This window comes from Mauremys mutica, chromosome 7, assembly GCF_020497125.1.
Source record: "Mauremys mutica isolate MM-2020 ecotype Southern chromosome 7, ASM2049712v1, whole genome shotgun sequence".
NCBI classification, from domain to species: Eukaryota; Metazoa; Chordata; order Testudines; family Geoemydidae; genus Mauremys; species Mauremys mutica.
The window spans coordinates 121,654,341-121,678,450 of NC_059078.1; the positions used below are offsets into that span (position 1 = coordinate 121,654,341).

Below are 24,110 nucleotides of genomic sequence, written 5' to 3' on the forward strand. Positions count from 1 at the left end.
AGAAACAGGAAAACAGCATCCCAGGCAGAAAAATAAGCTCTGCTAGTGGTTTGCACAGTAGAGCTCATCACAGGCACATAAGGTGGTCAATTTGTAAGTGTGCAGTGCATGGTCGCAGATCTCCTTTTCTAATCCAGCCCGGATCTCTGATCACCTATTATAGCTGTATATCAAGTCACACATACATAGTGTCATAGAAATGTAGGGCTGGAAGAGATGTTGAGAGGTCATCTCATCCATGACCCTGCACCGAGGCTGGACCAAGAAACCTAACCCATTCTCAAAAGGTGTTTTGTCTACATTTTTCTTCAAAACCTCCAACCGTAGGGTTTCCACAACCTCCCTTGTAAGCCTGTTCAGTGCTTAACTCTCCTTATAGTTAGAAAGCTCTTCCTACTATTGAACCTAAATCTCTCTTGCTGCAGATTTAAGCCCATTATTTCTTGACCAACCTTCAGTGGACGTGGAAAACAATTGAGCCCCATCTTTATAACAGCCCTAAACATATTTGAAGACTGTTATTGGGTCCCCCCGTCTGTCTTTTCTCAGGACTAAACATGCCCAGTCTTTCCTCCTTGGTCAGGTTTTCTAAACCTTTCATCTTTTTTGTTGGTCTCTGAACGCTGTCTTCAATTTGTCCACATCTTTCCTAAAGTGTGGCATGCAAAACTGGACACAGTGTTCCACCTGGTGCCTCATCAGTGCTGAGCAGAATGTGACAACCACCTCCCATGAGTCATGATAAGAGTTATGTGATCTGAGATGTAATATTTATCTATTTATATTGCAGAATAGCTTAGAGGACCCAGTCCAGTTCATGGCTGCACCCAGTAAGAGACAGCCTCTTCCCCAAAGACACTACAGTCTTAACAGATGGGGGAGGGATAGCTCAGTGGTTTGAGCATTGGCCTGCTAAACCCAGGGTTGTGAGTTCAGTCCTTAAGGGGGCATTTAGGGATCTGGGGCAAAAATCTGTCAGGGATGCTACTTGGTCCTGCTAGTGAAGGCAGGGGGCTGGACTTGATGACCTTCCAAGGCCCCTTCCCGCTCTGTGAGATAGGTATATCTCCATATATTATATTATAAAATAGAGGAGGCAGACAATGGGTGGGAAGGAAGCAGAGGGACTGGGACCTACCTGAGGTCACACTGCAGGTCATGGCAGATCTCCAGAATCCCAGTCCAGTGCTGTGTCCCCCACATAACATTGTCTCGTGCATAGAGAAGAAATGCCCCCCTCGCTGCAACTTAGTACTGATGGCAGCCTCAGCTGAAAGGCTAAGGCTTACTGGGAATAGAGACTGAATAGCTCTCATGATCCCTAGAAGTGGTTCCTTCAGGTCAGGACTGAGGTCTGTTGGTGGGGTAATGAGTTCAGTGTCTAGGGCTGACAATCCACTCCTTTGCCCCACCACTAAAGTTCATTAGAAACATACTATGGGGCGGGTGGTGGGATGCCTTCCTCATGCTATATATGGAACCAAAAAGCTAGATATCCCTCCCATAGCTTTCATTTGTCTGTCCCTCTCTTTACAGAGTTGGGTCCTACAGTACATTATTTCCTTGTTCTCCCCTCTTGCAGTCCTGTTCTAGAATCCTCAGCTGTACGTGCCGAACTGGTGATGTATTGTATTGCTGTCAGGAACATCAAAGGGTGATGCTGCAGTGGCAGATGTGGAAGAAAGAGAGCCTGGGAAAGATACTACAGGATTTTAGGAGTGCTGAAACCAAACTCTGGATGTATTATTCTGTTACATAGTGGTACATTGTGGCCAGTGCAACAAATACGATCCGTCTTCACCACCACGCTCTGTAACCTTGCTCCCTTACGTGAACTGTTTGCCCTTGTCTGTTGTTCCCATATGCAGAGGCTGAGTAGACAATCTTGTCACTCTTATTTTGTTAGCTGCTTTAAAGATCAAAGGCTTGATTTCCCCACCCTCTCCAGCTGTTCATGCAAGTTGCATCAAGGAGAAGATTGCTGTGCCCAAAGGAAGATTCTTCACTGCAGGAGGCGAGGCTATGCGTAGATTATTGCCCTCCACCATCATCCTCCAAGGAAGAGCAGCCGAGGCCCCTGAGCCCAGGCCATGGCTGGAATCAGTTAATCTTCTGGCTGCTCTCCACGTTGGGTCTCACCATGGAGCAGGACTTGCGGGTGGTACCTTGCGCTGCAACACACCCCTTTGGGCTGTGTTTTCACAAGAAGGGGTGCCCTGCCTGAGCTCCCGAAGATGGACTGTTTTAGGGAGGAATGAAGATTTATCCAAGAGTGGTGCAGCTCCTGGAACCTACCCAGAGCTGGAGTAAATTGTGTGTGCCCAGATGTGTTCTGCAGAATTCAGCGGAGAAGGATCTCTCTGCCACACACTACCCCACAGCCTGTCAGGCCTGCTGTATCCTCCATGGCTGATGTCTTCCTTTGACTCCCCTCTCATATCATGTGGTGGGTGGTTGCTCCCTAGAGATCCAAAGATGCGGATCCATCAGGCCCCAAACCCTCGATGCTCATATCGCCCCAAAGTACTGGCAGTTTTGTTTGACTCTGCTGCTGACCTTAGACAGCAAGTCCCTTCACCACCGCTGTGACTGAGTTTCCTTCGCAGGTTAATAATGCTTACCCGCCCTTCTAAAGTGCTCTGAGAGCTGGGATAAAAGGCAGCATATAAATGCCAATAATTATCTGTGTGCTAGGATAGCCTACTGGATAGCACACAGAGCTAGAACTCGAACTCAGGAGCCCTGGGTTTAATTCCAAGCTATGCCACTAGCCTGCAGGGTGACCTTGGCCAAGTCTCCTCTTCTCTCTGTGCCTATTTCCCTATCTGTAAAAATGCAGATCATTATCCTAACCTCCATCATAATATGCACTGAGAGCTTCTAATGAAAAGTGCATGTAAGAGCTAGATGGTATTATCATAATTGGTCTGACAATAAACCAGTCCTCACTAGACTGCACTTTTTGCTTAAGCCTGATAGGCAAGATCCCTAGCTGGTACAAGCCTGCATAGCCCTATTGATGCTAATGCCAGAGCAATTTATGCCAGCTGAGGATCTGGCCTGAGTCGTTGTGGTGGGTTTTTGAAAGAAGTTGAGGGAAAGCAAATCACTGTCGGGAAAAGTGCAGAAAGCAGCTTTTCAGCCTGCTTAGCTTTCCAGCTGGATTGCTCTCTAATGTGGAGCATTAATTGGAAAATAACAGCATTCCATCCTTTTAGAAAATCAGTATGCCCTCCTCCCTCCACACCTTTTTCAGGGGGAATCCATTATGAGGGTGTTTTTGGACACGTGAATGAATGTGGCTCTTGACAGCTCCACCTTCCCACTTAAAACCTCAGAATCAGTAGGCGAGGTGACAAAGCTGCATTCCTTCCCCCTTCCACATTTGCTGTGCGCTCCAGACCAGCAGCGGCTTCCAGAGCCGCTGCCCCATAAAGGAAAAGGAATCAACCTCATTGCATGCTTTTGAATTGGCACAGGCCGGTGGATCAATAGTCCAGTTTGGCGCTATGTTGCCAGGCTCATAGCAACAGTGACAGCTTTGCAATGATGCCTCCATAAGCAGGTGTCACTGCAGACTCCCTGGCCCAAAGAAGCCAGATGAGGGAGGAAAGGAAAGAAAAGATGGTACAAAAATTGAGAATACAGGCAAATGGCGTCATATTTTTAGAGAGGACTCCATGGCAAACAGGCAATAATTCTAGTAACATAGTATCTCACAGTCCTGTTCAAATCCCCACCAGACCTAATTAAGTTTGTTGACCACCCACCAATCATAATAATTGTGTTGGTTGCTCCATTGTAAAGAGTGTACTGTAATAAAGGGCAAAAAAAGTTGTGCAGAGATATCACCTACCTGGTAAAAAGGTATGATCTCTCCACTCCATTTTATTTTTTCGCTTCCTCTTGGAAGCTGCAAAGGAACAAATTAGATAAGAAAGTATGATAGCTTGTTCGTGCTAAGAGTTCAGCCACACAGATGTTAAGGGGAGGCAGAATGTCCTGTGCGTGTCAATATTTTTCTGAAAAATAACTGGTGAGGATTTGAAATCCTGATAAGGAAATCTTCCTGGAGAGAAAGGAGCCATATCAATTGACATGAGCTAACTGACTGACTGCTCAGAGTTTGAATCTGGACTGCAGCTCTTCCGATGATGAAGGGAGACACACCGGAAATAAGTTATAATGCAGTGGTTGCTATAAAGAAATCAGCATTTGCTGTGAGTTACCTACTGGTGGTATATGAGATTCTGTGTTCTTTTCTGTATGTAGATGTGGGGAACTTCTGTAGCTCAAGATAACACTGTCAATGTTGGGGAAAGTGGTGGGGTTCATGGCTGGTTATGCTGCATTATGTTTTGGAAGAACCTGATCCAAAGCCTGTTGAAGTCAATAGGCCATAAATGAGCTGAAATTCTAGCTTTTGTCCAAACTGGGACGATTAGGTAATCTTGAAACATGACCATTAGGAGTTGTGTTAACTCTCAGGAGTTTAAAATGACTTTGAACTAAGTGCACCCAAGTGCAAATCTTGTTTAACATCCTGCGAGTTAACACGTTTGAATAGAATTCAATTTTAAAGTGTATCATAGAATCATGGACTTTAAGGTCAGAAGGGACCATTATGATCATCTAGTCTGACCTTCTGTACAACACAGGCCACAGAATCTCACCTACCCACTCCTATATCAAACTTATGTCTGAGCCACTGAAGTCCTCAGATCATGGTTTAAAGACTTCAAGGTGCGGAGAATCTTCCAGCAAGTGACCCGTGCCCCACGCTTCAGTGGAAGGCGAACCCCCCCCCCCCCCCCCGCCAGGTCCTCTGCCAATCTGCCCTGGAGGAAAATTCCTTCCCAACCCCAATATGGCGATCAGCTAAACCCTGAGCATGTGGACAAGTCTCACCAGCCAGACACCCAGGAAAGGATTCTCTGTAGTAACTCAGATCCCACCCCATCTAACATCCCATCACAGGCCATTGGGCATATTTACTGCTAATAGTCAAAGACCAGTTAATTGCCAAAATTAGGCTATTCCATCATACCATCCCCTCCATAAACTTATCAAGCTTAGTCTTGAGGCCAGATATGTCTTTTGCCTCCACTGCTCCCCTTGGAAGGCTGTTCCAGAACTTCACTCCTCTGATGATTAGAAACCTTTGTCTAAGTTCAAGTCTAAACTTCCTGCTGGCCAGTTTATATCCATTTGTTCTTGTGTCCACATTGGTACTGAGCTTAAATAATTCTTCTCCCTTCCTGATATTTATCCCTCTGATGTATTTATAGAGAGCAATCATATCTCCCCTCAGCCTTCTTTTGGTTAGGCTAAACAAGCCAAGCTCTTTGAGTCTCCTTTCATAAGACAGGTTTATCATTCCTCAGATCGTCCTAGTATCCCTTCTCTGTACCTGTTCCAGTTTGAATTCATCCTTCTTAAACATGGGAGACCAGAACTGCACACAGCATTCCAGATGAGGTCTCACCAGTGCCTTGTATAATGGTACTAACACCTCCTTATCTCTACTGCAAGTACCTTGCCTGATGCATCCCAAGACCGCATTAGCTTTTTTCACAGCCACATCACATTGGCGGCTCATAGTCATCCTGTGATCAACCAATTCTCTAAGGTCCTTCTCCTCCTCTGTTACTTCCAGAATTCTTCTTGTTAATCCCTAAATGCAGGACCTTGCATTTTTCACTATTAAATTTCATCCTGTAGAGAAAGCCTACACTTGGATTTGGACTTGAATAAGCATTTACAAATTCAGGCGATAAAATGTTACTCGTCTAGTAGCTGTACAACTTTTAGGAGAGCACTAAAGAAAGTTAGTTTGAATATTGACAAAATTTGGGGAGTGAAATCTGGGTAAAAGAAAAGCACAAACCAAATTATTTTAAATGTAATGAAACTGTATCCAAATGATCTCCTAAGTTTATATATTAGAATCATAGGTTTAAAAGGGACTGCAAGTGCCATCTGGCATATTTACAGTACATTCTGTTCACGTGAATGGCTGGGATGGGGGATGGGACATCCAAAAGTTTTGGATAACCAGCTATTCAGCTATATGGAGTGCTATTTTGAGCTGCAATTTCACATGCTGGGGTGGGGGGGGGACACTATGGATTTGGATAATTAGGCTGTTTGTATAAAGGTAATTTGGGTGACTGGAATTATACTGTGTAGTATGTATAAATTTAAAAGGAGATTATTGGTGAAATCCTGGCCCCAATGAAATCAATTGGAGTTTTTCCACTGACTTCAATGGGGCCAAGATTTCACCCTATCTCTACAGTGTGTGGGGAGAGGATGGTAGGTTGGGGTGATATAAAGGTTTGCATTTGGGATAACTACATTAGTTCTGAGTTCCTTTCACACTCTGTGCTATTTGTTTGCATTTTGCCTACCTATCTTACCAGTTTCTAGTCAGTTTCACTTAATAGGTCTCATGCATTAAATGAAGACTTTGGGGTAACATAAGTGGGTGGGTTTCTTAAAAAATGGATTCGTGAAGAATGTGAAGATGGCCCCAAACTTTCCATCTCATCGTGAATACAAGGGGACCAGAAGTATGACTGGGAGTAAAATAAAGCTATCATGCCAGTATTGCTTGGAGGAGTAGGCTCAGAAGCAGCCTTCCTCCCTGCCCCTTTCATCCTGCTATCTCTCTTGCTACTTAGGATACCACAGCAGAGTAAAACAGGGTTATTTTAGGATTAATCTTTCTCACTGTGCAAAATGTTTGTCCATCTATTAGACTGGTCCAAGAATAAAGAACACTCAGCAAGAGCAGGCTCATGTCTTCAATCAGCCTCAGGTGCGTGTCTCTCTTATCTTCCCCTCTCCTCTCCCCTCGCTCTCAATCAAATGAGAATGAAAAGTTTTTGCTCTTTCTCTTTAGCTGAAACTTTATCTTGCACCTAGAACCTTTAGTTGATGCCCATTCCTGGCAGTGAGAATTTCAATGGAAAACACGGGGGAGAAAAAAATAGCCTCTGTAACGATGACAAACTGCAAATAGCATTCACAGACCATTAAATTTTTAATCTTTTTTCTTCATCATTATTCTCGGGCCTCTATTAAATTCTTCCAGAGTCAAGTGAAGAGCTAAAGGTGACAGTGATAGACAAGAATTTTTATTGTCTTGTCAATACAAATAAACCCAGAGCTGATAAGTCAGGCTACTTTTTCAAGGATGACTAAAATTCAGTGATCTCTGGGGGAAAAAAAAAAGGCAGGGGGATTAACATAAAACAGAAATAAATGTATGCATCTTAGGCTCTTTGGAAGATTTACGTTACTCGAGTAGTCTGACTACAGAAAGTGGCTTGAATGATATTTAGTATTCACAGAAAGCTATCGCCTACTTTTGACTTGCATGTTTCAAAATGCAGATTTGCAAGGTTGTAATGGAAGGAAGAACTTGATGCTGCCTGTTGAAGGCTAATAAGGGTACAGTTCCCATTGCCCTTTTAAGATATGGGAAAGGCAGTGGGGTCCAGAATGGAAAGAAATACAATCCGGTGGCAAAACCTCGCTGGAGAACACCAAGCAACTGCTGAAGGAATTGGGTTGGCTGAAAATAATAGTTCTTATCCACGTAAACAAAACTAAGAATGAGTTTGTGCATGGGCCATGCAGCAGAGAGACAAGCTATGTGGGAAGTCGGCTTTACAGCAGGCAAACTCCATAACAATGAATAAACCTTTGGAGAAAGCATGGGAGAAAAACAGGGGACATTTGAACACCTGCAAAGGAAGGCCAATACTAGGAGATACCATGGTATAGTATAGTGCTGTGTCACATCTGCCACTGGCCTGCTATATGACCACAGGCAAATCTGTTCTTCAGTCTGTGCCTCTGTTTCCTCCTACCTTTTATCTGTCTTCTTTGTTTAGATTGTAAGTGGCGTGTGTCAGGGATTGTCTTGCTAGGAGTATTTGGAACGCCTGGCACAATGTGCTCCAGACACTGCTGCAACACAAATACCACATTTTCAAGGTGGTTTTCAAAGTTTCCTAGATTACCAACAACTAGAAAGGGAAATTGTTAACCATGAATTTCAGCTGGGAGACTTTCAAGTCAACCGGACCCTAAACAGTCATGGGAGGAGATTTGGGAGTGAAATTCTATGGACAAGTCATGTGCCAAGGTGGAATGGATGAGCAGAAGTGACCGGTAAAGGGGCAGTGTGAGTAAAGGCAGAATCCTAGGACCTTTAATGTAGGCATGATGAAGACTCAGCAGTTGTGAGGGTGAGAGGAGAGACCGGGATCAAAGAGGAAATAAATGTGAGCCTTTAGGGACAGGTAAGAAAAAGCACTTTGAATTCAGATGTGAAGGTGAATCAGCAGAAATAGCACCGACTAGAATTTCAATAGAGCCCAACACCCAACAGTTCCCTTTTAGGCACCTCCCATAGTTCTCAGAGAGTCCTACTGAATGGCGGGTACTATTAAGTGCCTAAATGGAAACTGGGTGCTCTTAAACACCGAGCACCAATTGTGGGTGAGGGCGCTTATCTGGCCCTATAAGCAAGGACTTTTATTTAATGCACCTAACACCCAAACCTCAGGCTTTACCTGCCATCTGATGCTAAATTGCACCTCTCTGTATTTGAGGTCTTAGTTTGTAATTCAACTAGACATTTTACTTTGCTAACACTTCTATGCTATGTTGAGATTATCTTAAACCCCAGCCTTTCCAACAGACGGTGGAGGGGATAGGGGGTAAAAGAACACAAAGCCCTTGCTGTTGATATTTATAGGAACTAAAGCTACTTCATACACTTTCAGGCTAGAGGAAGCAGATTATTTTTGGAAAGGCACTGACGTTAGATTTGATTATTTGGAATAGCAAGGGAGTTTTCATGTAAATTAATTTTGGATGAGTTATTAAAGTTAATAGTTTAAAAACTGCAATCACCTTTTTGGAAGTAGGTAAATTAAATCCAGTGGCAAGGAGATACCAACTGTAGATTGATTTGAAACAAGTCCTGGGAATTTAACATTCTTGTGTACCAAATGTATTAATCCTATCTGAAGTCATGGGACCTGATCTGGATAATACTTGTGTACATATTAATCCTCTGGAAAAACAAGTGGGGTGGGTACATTTCCATTTGCTTAACAGAATAAGCAGCGCCTGAAAATGGTTGTTTTGATGTATAATAATTATTGCCTGTTTTATTTAGAGAATGGAAAGATCTGTTCATAACTAGGATTAAAAACTCTTTTTTTACACTAAAAGAAGCCAAATCAACCCCCCCCCAAACCACTATTTCCTAAATTGTGACTTGCAAATATTAAAATTATGACTTAGATCGTCTGTGGAAGAATTATTTGACAAGTCTGAAAAGGGAACTTGCTGCAGCTCAGGATCATAACTCTGGGCATGGTCAGGTTAGTTAGCTATCCTACATCCTGGTCCCCAGTTGGACCCCAGCACTCAAATAAAGTAGGGCTCTGCTCATGCAATTCCGTTTAGACTGGGGCCCTAGCAGGCTGGATTGTGATAATCTAAACATCACAAGCATTTTAGGCCCACATTTTCACAATGAGCCTCTGAGCTCGAGGTGTTATGGAGTAGGGGGGACTTCTGAACCCAGGAACGCTGCAGGCAGCCTGAGCGAATACCCCACCCTGTAGGTTGCCCCTGCTACCACCACTTCCTCTCTGACAGTACAGCACTAGAAGGAGATCTCCTTGTCCGGGTCTCCCTGAGTGTGCTTAGCCAGAAGCAGAGACAAGGGGGCAATGGTGGACTTGTTTTGTTTTCACTCTTGTAGTAAAATAGTTTGTGGTGTGAATCACCAACTTCAGCTCCGATGCTGCCTGTCACAGCTAAGGGATCAGCCCAGCTCCATGAGTCCTGCGAATGTTAGCCACAGTTGTGTGAAATGAAAGAGCAAACTATTGACCCAGTTATATCCTGCAGGGGTGGAGTTGGATAAGTGATACAATCTACTCCGCTCCCATGGTACACTCTGTGTGTTGTCAAACCAGGTAGTATTTGGGAGCCCTCATGGGACATGATGGTTTTCATGAGTGCTGCTACTTCCCTTTTTAAAGCATGGCTTTTGGAGAGCAGCATGCCTGAGAATCCTTTCTCTACACAATCACTACTCAGGTGCTCCTAAGTGTAAGCCACCTGGGCTGAGTGCACATCTTTATCCCCCTATAGTGACTGGTCTGTCTAACAGGATAAGAGCCTACTATAGCTACCAACTTGGAGAGCTACTCCTTAGCTCATGCAGTAGAAGGTTCTTTTTATGCTGAAGAGTCTGGGTCCAAAGCCCACTGATGGCCCAGGCAGAGGATCATCATACAAGCTCTATGTTAAAGGGACTAGGTGATAATTGGACTTTCCTTGACAGGTTTTTGTCTAACCTGTTCTTAAAAAACCTCCAATGATGGAGATTCCACAACTCTCTTGGCAATTTATTCCAGTGCTTAACCACACTGACCATGAGGAAGTTTTTCCTAATGTCCACCTTAAATCTCCCTGGCTGCAATTTAAGCCCATTGCTTCTTGTCCTATCCTCAGAGGTAAAGAAGAACAATTTTTCATTCTCCTCCTTGTAACAACCTTTTAGGTACTTGAAAACTGTTATCATGTCCCCCCTCAGTCTTCTCTTCTCCAGCCTAAACAAAGCCTGGTTTTTTTCAGTCTTTTCTCATAAACTGTTTGCATAAACATAAATTGTTTGCATAAACAGATTGCACAAGTACTATTCACCAACAGTCATAAGGTAAATATCTAACTACATGGAGCTTATTTATTGCCTTTCTCTCTTTTTTTTCCTGTTTAGCATAAACTAATCCTCCTCATGGGGGTTGCATTGACATTTCCATTGCAGGCTAGAGTCATCTTTGGAGAAATCCCTCTTGAACTGTCCTAATTACCAGAGGAAATACCTATCTCTGCACAGCTCTGTGTACAAGTACTAAGCCCTCCCACCACTACTTAGGAGACTTTCCTCCTTGGATCTTGTTACACAACCAGGGAACCATCAGGACAGCTGTGATCTGAAAGACTGAACAGCCTGGATTCGGGCCTGCTGTATGACCCTGGGCAAATGAGTTAGCCTTCTGTGCCTCAGTTTCTCTATTTGTACAACAGGGGAAATAGCCAACTTTTAAGTGCTTTGAGATCAACAGCTGGAAGGAGCTGTATAGTATAAATGCACTGTATTAATTATTACTGCCAGCATATCTGCTTAATAGTAACCATTTATTTGGGAGAAATGCAAGCCGGTATAAAGTTAATTGATTAACAGTAGATTTAGCTAGGGTCTGCTGGTTAGATTGCAGACAATTCATCATTGTTTAAGTATCACAGAGAGTCATGCCAAACCTCTATTAATCCGAGTCTTACTTTAGTGCGACCACTTGCAAAATTCCCAAGGCTTCCAAGCAGCAAACAGTTGAGTTAGATTTCTGAAATAAGTGCATGTAACTGTAAATGTCTTATTGAAATACACTGCAACACTCCTCCTCCAGGAGAATGAAATACTTAAAAATAAACAAATTCCCTTTAAAATGAAACTGGGAAAAGGGAGAATAAACAGATAGGAATTGTTTACTGGAGTAGACTTAATTTACGCACTTCTCAACAAGCTTAGAGAATCACTCTATCTGCACCTGTGCCTAGACACATAGCTAAATGGATAATGTGGGTGTGTAATGGGGTGAAAACATTATCTAAGGTGTATTTACTAATACATGTCTGAAGTAGGGAATAAATGTTAACATGGAATTGTTAAAAGGGAAGGTAAAAATAACCTCAGTAAGTAATGTTGTGGTAAGTGATAATGAAAAATGTAGGAAAAAAATAGAGAGAGGAGGGGAAAGGAACAGTCCCCTCCCTCAGAACTTGATTATTTAGAACTCAGGGACAGCTCGCTTAGAGGCAAGGCGACTATCTCTGGTTTCTATTAAATCACTGGTGGGAACCTCCTCCTCCTCTCCGTTGTCATTTCATTTCCAAAATCATGTTCCTTTTCCTGACAGTATTAATCTGAGCAAATCTTTGCAATGCCTGAGTGATTGATCTCAATACACAGCGGCAGTTACTGTATCTAACAGAGATGGAAGGGACCCATGACTTCCCTCTATGCAAATGCACCCTGTGTCCTTTAAAGGCGGTGGGGCTGCTTCTCGACTCACCCTGCTGTGACTCAGGGGTATCTAACTCTCCTGAAGTTACCCCCTCATCAGCCTGGGAGAAGAGGCAGGTGTTGCAAATTAGACGCTCAATCCTTTTTAGGAAAAAAAAAAACAGCAGCAGCAGGAGGCTACTGAAGCGGCTGGGGGTGGGGGGCGTTTGTTCCTTCATTCCCCGGGGGACATGTTTGCGGCTCTGCATTTTCAGAGGAGTTGTGGGGGAGATCGGAACTTTGAACAGGACGCAGGTCTGGGGAGGTGGCATATGATCGTGGGAAAGCCAGGCGTGGGGGCGGGAGCAGAGGCAGAGATCGTGTGTGTGTGTGTGTGTGTTGGGGGGAGCTATAAAAGTTAAGGCGAGTGCCTAGTGCTGTGTGCGCGTGTGTTGGAGAGTAACAGCTCATCCACCGCTGTAAACCTGCCGAGGCGAACGCGAGCCGAGAGAGGCGATCGGTGCCGGACTGCACAAGCAGAGGCAGTCACTAGCCGGGGTGCTCTCGCTCTGACTTCAATCCAGCTCCTCCCCCCGGGTGGTTGTGGCTTTTCCTTCCATCCAAAAGCCTGATCAGCCCTGGGGGGATAAGGAAAGAGAGAGAGGACCCCGCCGTTTTTTTCCTTCCCTTTCCCCTGCCTGCAGCGTATCCAGCCCTGCCTGAAACTTGCATGGAGTTGGTGCCCTCCTCCCTCTGCTCCGGGTGAATCTGGTGTCTCTCCCCCAGCCGCAGCCATGGGAAAAGTTGCGGGCCGGTCCCCGGCGGGCCGGCGCGTGGCTCTGCTCGCCGGGACCTGGCTTGTCCAGCTCCTCTGCACCTTCGGCACCAGCGGGGCCGAGATAACGTGCCGCGTCTGCCTGGCCCCGGGGAAGCCGCCTCGGCCGCAGCGGGGATTCTTCTTCGTGCCCGGGGGGCCGGGCCGCGGGGAAGAGGCGAGGCGGTTCCCGGCGGCCGCGGGGAAAGTGACCTCCCCGGCTGCTCCCGGCCAGGAGACACCGACCGGCCAGCCCGGCCGCAGCGCATCCCCGGCGCGCTCCGCTGGCCCCGGCCTGCCCCGAGCTCCCCCCCGGGGGGCTGCGCCCCGCGGCGGCCGGCGGAGCCGGAGCCCGGCGGAGCGGAGGCGAGCCAGGGGGGTCCCGGCGGAGCGGGGCCAGCAGGGCAGGGAGGCGGCCGGGGCACCCCCCGAGCCGCCGCAGGGCAAAGCCACCCGCTTCCGGCTGGAGGAGCTGAAGCTGAGCAGCAGCACCTGCGCCCTGACCGGGGACTCGGCCCACAACCAAGCCATGGTGCACTGGTCGGGCCACAACAGCAGCGTGAGTAGCCCCAGCGCCGCGGTGAGGGGCGGGATGCAGCGCCGGGGCGGGGGCGATGCAGCGCCGGGCCTTGGGCAACGTGCAGAAAGCGGGGCCGGGCCGCTGGATCTGGCCGGTCTCTGGCCCTTCGCAGCGGGTGTCACTCGGCAGTTTGCAGCCGGGCAAAAGCGCCTTTCTGCGGCAGCAAAAGTTTTCTCCCCCCCCGCCCACCAGCCACCCGCGTTGCACTCTCGTTGCTCTTCAGTGGGTGAGGCCACCGGGAGGTTTGGGGAGAGGGCAGGGGTGGGACAGGACAGGAGAGGAGAGAGCCGTAGCATCGTGGGTACGTGGAGCAATCCGTGGTAGTCCTCAGATCTCCAAACTCTCCCCAGCTTGCATGCGACGCATACTCCCCGGTCGCGAGCAACGGCGGGAGAGCGAAGATGCAAGTTGCATTGCAGAGTCGGAGCTGCCTTCGGTCCTTCCCTCCCCCTTCCCTACACTAGGGCAGGTCTGCAGTCCAGTCTGTGCCACCCGCTCCCTAGGGGCGGACAGGGGCCGAGGGAAATAAATCAAACCCAAATGTGAAGCTGTGTGCGCAGCAGAACCAGGCTTCCAGCAGAGGAACAAAGCGGCGGTTGTTTAATTTGTCCCTGTGGCGTTAAGAGACAGTTCCTATATCTACAAGAAACCCAGATCGCTTCCTTGTGAATAGCAACAACAAAGAGTAGGTGACTAAAGGAGCATTCATGCCACACGGTGCGGAAGGCTTTTTTTTTTTATCAAGTTAACTTGAGCTCTGCTCCCTCTGAGCCTTGGCTAAGTGTGAACCGGTCTGGGATCTTATACCAGTGAGAAACGCTCCTTGTCCTGCTTCCTTGTGTTTTAAATCTAGTCCTGCTAAGGCAGAAGCGTGGACATCTCTGGGTGATTAAATGTTCGAAGTTCTGTGGTTCTTCACTTAAAAGAAGCAGAGAGAATGTTAATAAGAGTGAAGATGAGATGCAGTCATAGCAGGGACATGGTTTTTCTTCTTATTTATGGAGGAGATCAGTGACTCAGGCTAATAGGTTCCAAGGTGTTTTCAGTTCTTGTGCTACTCTGGAATACAGTTTCTGGCTATGGTTCATGAATATGTATGTGCTTATCTTCAGCTTCTGGTATCATTTTTAAATAATGGTTTGATCATTATGAATTCCTTTTGGTATTAAGGTAAATCATCATGAGCCCATTTAGTATTAATGTAGATGTCATAAGCACGTGTATGTGATTCAGCCTTCATTGACTGGACCCGTATTACCAGGAACTTTTTAATCAAATCATTGAAGCAGAAATTCTCACCATCCAGATTTTCAGGACTTTTCCACCCTCCTTAACTATTAGATCTCTCACAGGTACTACTAAGATTAATCCTCTAGTTTAAGCTCCAGTCTTCTAAAACTGATTGATTGAGTTTGTCACCTTTTTAAAGGGATTCATTTGTGGAGCAAGGGCTTGTGAGTCTAAAAAGCCATCAAGCATTCTAGCCTTGTGGTACATGGAATTAGATATTTACTCTTTACATTAAAAAAAAAAAGATTTTGGTCCGTTACGCCAACGTGAATTGTAAAACAACACGAAACAATTTACTGTATGATAGTTTTGGTTTACAGGAGGTGAGACGAGATGACTACAAGCGTCCCTTCCGGCATTATAACCGAAGGATGTGTTTTGGGATGGGGGTGGGGAAGTGCTTTGGCTAATTAGTTACATTCTTCCCAAACAACTGTCAGACAGGATCATGCGGACACCTTTCTTCCATTGTACACCAGATGGGTTGGCAACTTCCTGCTGTGATCACCTCCAATCTCCAATTTTTTTTAATTTTTTTTTGCAAAAGTGGCTGTTAACCCCTATTGTCCTGGCCAAATTCCAATTTGGGTAATTATTTTTCCTACTGCAGTTTTAGTGGGATGCAATATAATTCCTCATGTTTTGTCCTGAACAGTTGTGTAAGTGCTGCTGTTACAGAGCCTTCACGCTTCACCCAGACATGGCCACACTTCAGTGCTGGTTGGAGTGTGTCATTCGTATATTGGGAAAGCACCATGGGATCCCTTTAGATGAAAGATATTCTAATAAATGTAACCCTGTTGCCATAAAGCTGCTATAGTAAATAACACCTATTACTACTGACCCCAGACTGATTTAGTGTTTTGGAGTAAGTTTCCGGAGTTGGCTTTTTTTACTTAGGACACTATTACCTCAAGGTATAACATGTACAAAATAAATACTTTATTCAGTTTGAGGCAGGAGAAAGGACCCATGTATATAGCTTTGATTTCAAGAACTGATGGGTCTGTTTATTTGAAGGGGAATAGAGGCACAAAATGGTAAGCCCTCTAGGATAGAGGCTGCCTTTTTTGTCCAGTACATGGTAATGGACCACAACCCCATTGTGCTAGGGCTCTTCTTAGGGACTACCACAATACAAATAAATAATAATGGCCACATTCATCCATGGTGTAACTCCATTGAAGTCAGTCGCTTTACATCAGGGGCTAATCTGGCACATTATTGATCTGTAGTTGTACTGGTAACTCTGTCCTCTAAGGACCTGATCCATTTCTCCAATTGAAGTCAATGGGTATCTTTCCATTGGCCTCAGTTGGAACTGGAGGATTGGGCCCTGGTGAGATGAGGTTTCTCTGCAAAGCCTTCCTCCAAAAGCTTTCAGTCAAACTCCAGTATAGATGGGGATTGTCTTGCTGTCAGAGGTGATTTTGAACCAGGCACATGGAAATCTAGGATTCCTGGAAATATAGCAAACTTTAATGCTCCCAATGGGAACAAATGTTCTTTAAGAATAAAGAGACTCTCTTTAGTAACTGCATATCAATGCATCTTGATAAAACACAGGAGAATTCATGCTTGATGCAGGCGGAGTGCAGAGAGGTTGAGGAGCTGAAATCCATGCCCCTATCCTGGGTCTGGCATGCAGGACCATTGTTTGACAACCATTCCGAAATATGACCCATCCCTACTGAAGCCATCTGCAATCAACCAATGAATGGTTGGCACCGACACTCTTTCCTTAGCATTTAGGGGCTGTTCATGCATTTCAGTATGACCATGTCATCAATGTTCTCCCCGCTCTCTACCAAATCACCATACACACACAGATTCCATATGTGGGGTGTAAGTGGGGCTGAAGGCTTTGTGCTGGTCCTCTGCCCCACAGGGGATTTTCATCACCCGTTTGGAACCTGCTACTGGGTGTAAACTCTTGTATTTTTTTGCAATTATCTTCCAGATTTGGGGTATCAAGTCAGTGTAGATTTAGTGTCCCCACAGCTCCCTTGAGCCTCTTCTCAGGCTGCTGTCACACAGCTGTAGAAGATGGGTAGAGTTTGAAGGTGGAGCTACAGTAGGCTGCAGGTTATTATTTTCACAGGATAGGTTGTCACCTTGCAGAGGAGAACCCCAAGGATAGTTTTACTGTGGGGTTCAGGAGTGTTAGGTTATGGGTGGTTCTAACCACCTGGTCTGCAGGAGATTGCATAGAGTTTCTGAAGCCTCAAATCTTCCTCTGCCCTAGATTTGCTGTGAGTGAGTCTTGTGAATCTATTGCTTGCTGGAAAGACAGCCAGAGAGCAAAGCATAGGAAGAGCTGAGGAGATAAAGTGGAGGTCCATGGGAAGAAAAGCCTTAATATCATGCTAGAGGATCCTCCTGTAAAGGAATGCAGCGCATGTCCCTAGTAATGCAGTAGTAAGTGGTCCTGAACTGGAGAGGATCTGCCACTGCTTTCCTGCAGCTGGAACAGGTGAAGAGTTGATAATAATACCCAGTACTTAGTGATAAACCTCAAAGAAAATAAATTTGGTCCCCGTTTTACAGATGAGAAATTGACTTGTTCATAGTCAACCAACCAGCACCGGAGATGGGAACAGAACCTATAGAGTGTGGGTCCCATGACAGTAGTCTATCCACTGGGCCATACTGCTTCTCTTCAGATTGCTGGAAAGGCAGAGGTGAATTTCTCTGAGGTCATCATTGAGAACAGTCGTCCCGAGACTGCTGGACATAGATTCTAGGTCAAACACAAAGTAATCTGGCTGGGCAGCTTTTTGATTCCTTCTGTTGGATAAAATCCATGATGCAGGTGGAATCTGCAGTGGATGTAGCCTGTGAGGATTGTCATCTCAGTGGTCAGGTGAAAAAAATTAGGTAGGAGGAGAAAAGCAAGGTCTCTTTTTATAGGTGAGTGTATAGTGAGATTGTTGTGAGACTCCACAGCAGACTTTATCTGATGTTCAGCTTGGCCTTTCCAATAACAACTGAGAGGTAGAACAATAGTGTGATTTTTATTGTATAAGTGATCTGGGTAGAGAACTTCTGCATTAACTATCCTTGGAATTTAACATGTGTGCTAAAGCCAATTTCATACATTCTCAAGTATAAGTAGAACCTTGAATTCTTGAGATTCAGATTGCCAATAGCTTGAACTGGAATGCAGCTTTGCCTTTGACTTGGAACACTCTGGGTATTATAATGTAATGTATTCCATTTTACATACAAATGAATATAAAAGAATGTAATGCATCAGTCACATGGTAAAATCACCTTAAATTGCCAATGAGCCTCTTCAGAAGAGAAACCGAGAAATGTTGACAAAGTTTCATTTGTTTTCTGAGCATTTGATTCTTCCGGTGGCCCATTTGTCCATGAAATGTGTCACAATTATGATCCTCTGTCATTCCATCACAACTAGATGATTCAACATGAAAGTGCCCGCTCTTGGTGGGTATTCCTCAAAAAACATCCTGTCTTTGGGCACATTGGCTGCTGACTGCCATATTTCTTCTGATGACTTGCTGATTACCCATCACTCTCCTTTCACTCAGGGGCTTTATTCCCAGAATGGAAATTTCACTGAGGTGAACCTGATAATAGCCATGGAACCCACAGCAAGTTATGGTTTCAAGACAGCAGCTATGTCTGGGTTTATATGGATACCTCTGTCTCTGGAAGCGCCTACCTAACTGAGTCAGGTCATGTTGTCTTTTCTATGGTGGTTGGAATACAGGAAATAGAGTTGAAGCTAGAGGTGAATTCATCTAAGCAGGATGTCAGCATTAAAATACACTGAAATGTAATGTTCGCTAACAGACAGTAGTAGTAATGAGCCAGATCCTGAAGTTATTTACTCAGGCAAAGTTCTCATTGATGTCCGTGGGAATGTCTGTATAAAGACTGAGTGAAAACAGGGCAGGTTTAGCTCAACAACATTAATGCCACATGCAAAACAGATATAAAATCCCTGTTTCATCTTCTGTTCTTTTGGCTCAGACCTGCTACTCTTTATGCTTCATAAAATCCTTTATTTGCACTATAGAACGAAACAATATCCTATATATCAAGTTTTCTCCCACTGAAATCATCAACATCTCCAATCAAACCTTCAATTAGGAAATTATTTCCCCAATAAATGCACAAGTTTTTTTCCATCTTTCCAAACAAATCAAATAGCTAGAACATTTTTTTTTTCTGTCTTTACCGTGATCCACCTATAGCTATATTTTCCTTTTGGGATAAAACAAAAGCTTTCGATACACAGCACCTATAAAACACGCACAGAATATTTTTCAAGAGTGGCCATGTGATGACAGAAAGTAAAGCAGCAAAGAAGATTTATGTGATTGGAAGAAAGGATTGGTTTAGAGAATATCTAGTCTCCGAGGAAGTCTGTGGGAGGTCTTGACAAACTGAGGAGCTCCCATCCAGATCAGCTAGACATGGCCAGTGGCTTCCAGTTTCTCATACTGTGTTCTACATTCCCAAAGAAAAGAATTTTGCCACCCCTACTGCCATCCTGGAGGCTAGATTGGTCATGACCCTCAAGTTGAGTAGCCATGCAATAGGGATCTACATTTCTATGTTAAATGAAAATGGGCCTTGATTCCAGTTCCCAGTGGGAGCTCTGGGTGTTAGACTTTAACTATTTGGGATCTTTAATTGCATATATAAATCCTGAAACTGTAAAATGACTTTCATCCAATCTGCATATTTTGCAGTTGGAATAAGATCCCTTAATCCATAATGCTCAGGGTCTGTAACATGTTTGTTGGTACTACACTTCCTTTCCTCTGACGATCTCCAAGCACTTTAGAAGCAATTAAACCTCCCATCAACCCTTTGAGGTACATTTCCCCTATAATAAGGAACCAGAGCATTTCTGTTGATTCCCCTGTCAGAAGGCATTAGAACCTTGCTGAAGTTTTGCTGACTTTGTGGCAAGTGTGCTTATTATCTCTGCCTGGAATATAAGGGAGATGGGAGTGGTTCTCTGGAGGGAAAGGGAGCTAAATAGAGGAGGGGAATCCCCAGAGAGACAAGCTCGGGAAAGGCCCTAGGTATGCGAAACAATCCCAAACTGACTGCTTCTCCCTGTCCTCTAAATTCTTCACGCCGCTATTACTTTGCTCTGACTCTGGCTGATGAATATGTAAGTTATACAAAGGCTTATGTCTGTCTTTCTCTGGGAACAGAATGTCTGGGTGGGACTGAAAGCTGCTTCAGGCTACAGGGCTGTGTGTCTTGCTGCTATTTCAGAGGAGGTGAACTGAACTGCCACCTTTACTTCCTCCCAGCAGAGCTGCGGGACTTCACAAGATTAGGAGACATTAGAGAATGCATGACAAAGTGAGGTGCAGGATAACCAAAACCACAGGATACGTTCCTACAGCCAGGTGCTTTCTGTAGCATTACATTCTAAGCAGCTGGGTACAGCAGAAACCATTGGACTGGCTGGGCTGGCATAAGTACCACAGCGCACCTAATACTCAAAATATACTGCTGGTGTTTAAAGAGTGTGGCTGAAGCTCATTCATCAAGGAGATTTGCCGGTTGCCGCCAGGAGTAGGCAGTTCATTGCTTATCAGCTAGTGTCTGACTGATCACTTTCTGTTGTTCCTTATAACCGAAGAGCACATGTGCAGGCATTTTCACGCTATGCACAGATCAGCCTAATCAAGAGCAAGAAAGAAGGGGATGGGAAGTGGTTGGGGGTTGGAAGATAATTCTCAGGCGTTATTTTGGATGCAGACATCTTCCAGAAAGCTATGGGTCTGATGCAGCAATCAGGGGTGGAGGGCATTTAGCAACACTCACGAGGCTCTTAGCACCTTACAAGATACGATCCTGATTGAACTTAATGTAGATATGATGTAGGCATAAAAATTCAATGTTATTTTGATAACTTATAACCATCAATGCAATCAGTGTTGCCTGTAATTTTGAGATGCTTTGGTATCTTTGGCATTAGACAGTAGGCATTTCAGAAAATTGTAAGTTTCAAGGGTGAGCAAGAAGGAATCTCTTGGATTTTTCCAAATTGTATTTCCTGAAGTGCATTTAAACTAGAGCTGAGTGAATAATTCAAAGAAAATAATTTATTCAACAAATTTAGCCTCCTTTTCTGTTGACAAATTGTCCGTGATCATCCCATGGCTTTCTCAGATGTTTTTGCAGCAAAGAGTCTTGTGGCACCTTATAGACTAACAGACGTTTTGGAGCATGAGCTTTCGTGGGTGAATACCCACTTCGTCGGATGCAAGCGACTTGCATCTGACGAAGTGGGTATTCACCCATGAAAGCTCATGCTGCAAAACGTCTGTTAGTCTATAAGGTGCCACAAGACTCTTTGCTGCTTTTACAGATCCAGACTAACACGGCTACCCCTCTGATACTTGACACTCAGATGTTTTTGTTCATAATTAATCACAAAGTCCCTGATCCAAAACCCATCTGAAGTCAGTGGAAAGTTTCCCAATGACTTCAATGGGCTTTGGAATGCCCTAGCTAATCACTATGAATAATTTTTGCTCTGTAGACTTTTGTCAGCAGAGCTGTATTTTAATTGGGTGAACAGATCAGTTTTCAGTTTCCTGATTGGATCAGTGTAATTCTCTAACACTGGATTAAGGTCCTTGACTCCACCAATAATCTTGCCAGTAAATTCCTTTGCCAGAGTTTTCTCAGAAAACAAACAAAAAAGAGGCATGAACGTGGGTGAAACTAATGTTTTATGTTCAAGTGAACATTCATGGGACATTTAAAAAAAATTATCCAGTTCTCATTTAAACATAGGTATTTAATGCTAGAAGTGATAATTATTGTCAAGATCATGTGATGTTTGCATAGGGATTTGACCTGGAAATTTGATTTGCTGATTTAACTGGGGTTATAGGAAAAATATTTTTTTAATTTTTTTTTTTTTTGGAAAAAATCCAAATTGTGTTAGGTGCACCCCTGAGAGTTGATGTATTGTTTGAGAACATGGTGTGCTGGGGTGTTTTTATCCATCCTGGAGACACGCATGGCCAAAGAGCATGCAACATTCATTTTGAATATAATGAGCAAGTATAGGGTGAGCAGAGTGGTGGTGTGGTGGTGGTCTGAGCCTTGTCTGACTCCCATATGTGGCAAAGGGGATCTCTACACTGGCTCAGAAGACACTGAAGTGGAGGGGGGCGCTGGGCTAGGGTAGGAAACACAGGATCTGTGCTTAACTCTGACCCAATGGCCTAAAAGCCCTGCAGAGGAGGCATTGAGGGGCAGCAGCTGCTATTTCAGCCCGCAAGCCGAAAGAGTGGCCTGAGAGGCTAGCAGTTCTGGGTCCTTGTGGCAGGTAGAGAGAGTTGGCTTTGTTTTGGTTGTGTGTTGAATGAAAAATGGCCTTTTTTAACAATTAACAAAGTTAATTTTTCCAGATTTTGTTTTTGATGGAAAAACCCCAAACCTGAGAGAGAATGTTGAAAAATGTTTTGTTTTTATGATGATTTTTGGTTTATAATAACTGAAGTTTTAGGCCTTTCTTAGATTTTGGGGGACAAAAAAACATTTAACTCCTCACCCCAAATTTTTCATTTTGGCTTGGCTTTTTTTTTTCCGGGAAAATACCTACCCGGCTCCAAATATCCCTGGTTACATGTTTAATCGCTTGTTTAGATTGACAGTGTCACTTTAAATAGTGACAGACATTGAATGTAGACCATGGAAAAATCTGGGGAGACTTGTGCTATTTATCATTCAAAAAGATCTTTAGAATCTCTGGCGAGTGCTTATCTTTTCTTTCCTTCCTCCAGAGTTTCATTCGGAGAGCATTGAAATGCCTTAGTCATTTTCTTCATGCTAAAGACAGCAATTTCATCTGATGGACTTGGCAGTTCTATATTTCTTTCCCCCGGTGGAATATTACTTTTTTCCTTCTCTGTGCCCTTGATACGAAATATTCTGTTTCTGTTCACTGCTCTTCTGATCACCTCTCCTTGTGCCACCCACAGCCATGAAATGTTGACACTGTTACCTGGATACTACTGGGCAATGGACAGACTGCAATAGAAATGATGAGTTACACAATCTGAATTGTCATCTTAAAGCTGAGATCATCACCATAATGTGACAAGCGGCAACAGCTAAGACAGCAAGTTAGGGCTTGACTCATTAAATAATGCTGTATACCTGTAAGTGTAAAAGTTGTCATGTTCCCGCTACACCTCTGGGATGTAGAAGGCACATGTTACTACTAATGGGTGAGACAATGTCTCCATCCACAACCAGCTGAGTAATTATCATACTGAAAAAACAATCCAATAATGTACCTTGGATTGTGATCCTGTAATTTGCCTGAGCTGAGCCATGTCAGCAATTGGCAAGGGGAGGCTCCAGTTGCTGGATGGAGTAAGTGGTGCTGGTTATTCAGCAGATGGCACTCTTCACTCTGAATTAATTCTGAGCAATGGCATTGTGCTACTGGTGTTGCTGCCTTTCAAATGAGATGTTGTAGAATGAAGTGCTAGACAATTGTGAGTAGGAAAATTCCCACGGCAGTTTTTGCAAGAACAGTGAATGCAAGTCCAAATTTGAATATAGTGGTTCCATTCTGCTTACCTGACAATCCCCTTGTCATTTTCAGTTAAATTATTCATTGTTTGCATTGCACCAAAAAGTGAGGGCCAAATTTATCCCTGATGTCAGTGAGAATACATCAGGTGTGAATTTGAGCCAAATTGCTTTTCATTTTCTGTCCTAAACTATTCCTTAGCATTGCTATGTTCTGTTAATGAGCTGCCATGTTACATCCCAGAGGCGGTTGTCTTTCTCTGGCTGGTGAAGTGATTCTTATATATACAGTCTGTACAATCTGTGAGTTGCTTGGGACTCGTGGGTGAAAAGCGTTCAAATCTAAGATGAAGCTGGCTGTACAGAGATTGGGAAAGAAGGGTCTTTTTTTGTTTTGTGTTTGTACAGCACCTAGCACAATGGGGTCCTGGTCCATGACTACGGCTCCTCGGTGCTATAGTAAAACAAATGTGAGTGGAGAAGGGTCTGAACCAAAACCTCAGATCCAAGCACTGCCAAATTTCAGAGGCAGGATGGTGGATTGGAAATCTGAAGCTGCGACAGATGTGGCCTAGCATTACAATGAGCAAGCCTAGTGTGGCAAACTTGCACGATTTTATCACCAGTCTTGTGATATTTAATGTTTTGTCTTTTAAACCCCACCTTCAGGAGTCGGGTGCCTGCCTGAGAATCTCAGCTTCTCTTCTTAAGGAAAAGGGAAAAGAAAAGAGTTTGAAAACATGATCTGAGTGCACCCTGAAGACTCTTAAACC

At 44.4% G+C, this 24,110-nt stretch overlaps 1 protein-coding gene across 1 annotated transcript in view; it reads left to right on the forward strand.

Annotated features, from left to right (window-relative positions):
- SORCS1 (sortilin related VPS10 domain containing receptor 1) overlaps nucleotides 1–24,110 on the forward strand; it is a 430,514-nt gene that overhangs the window by 19,567 nt on the left and 386,837 nt on the right. Inside the window, exon 2 of the mRNA XM_045024608.1 lies at nucleotides 12,752–13,473. Coding sequence (XP_044880543.1) covers nucleotides 12,752–13,473 — 722 coding nt within the window. The remainder of the gene's footprint in view (nucleotides 1–12,751; nucleotides 13,474–24,110) is intronic.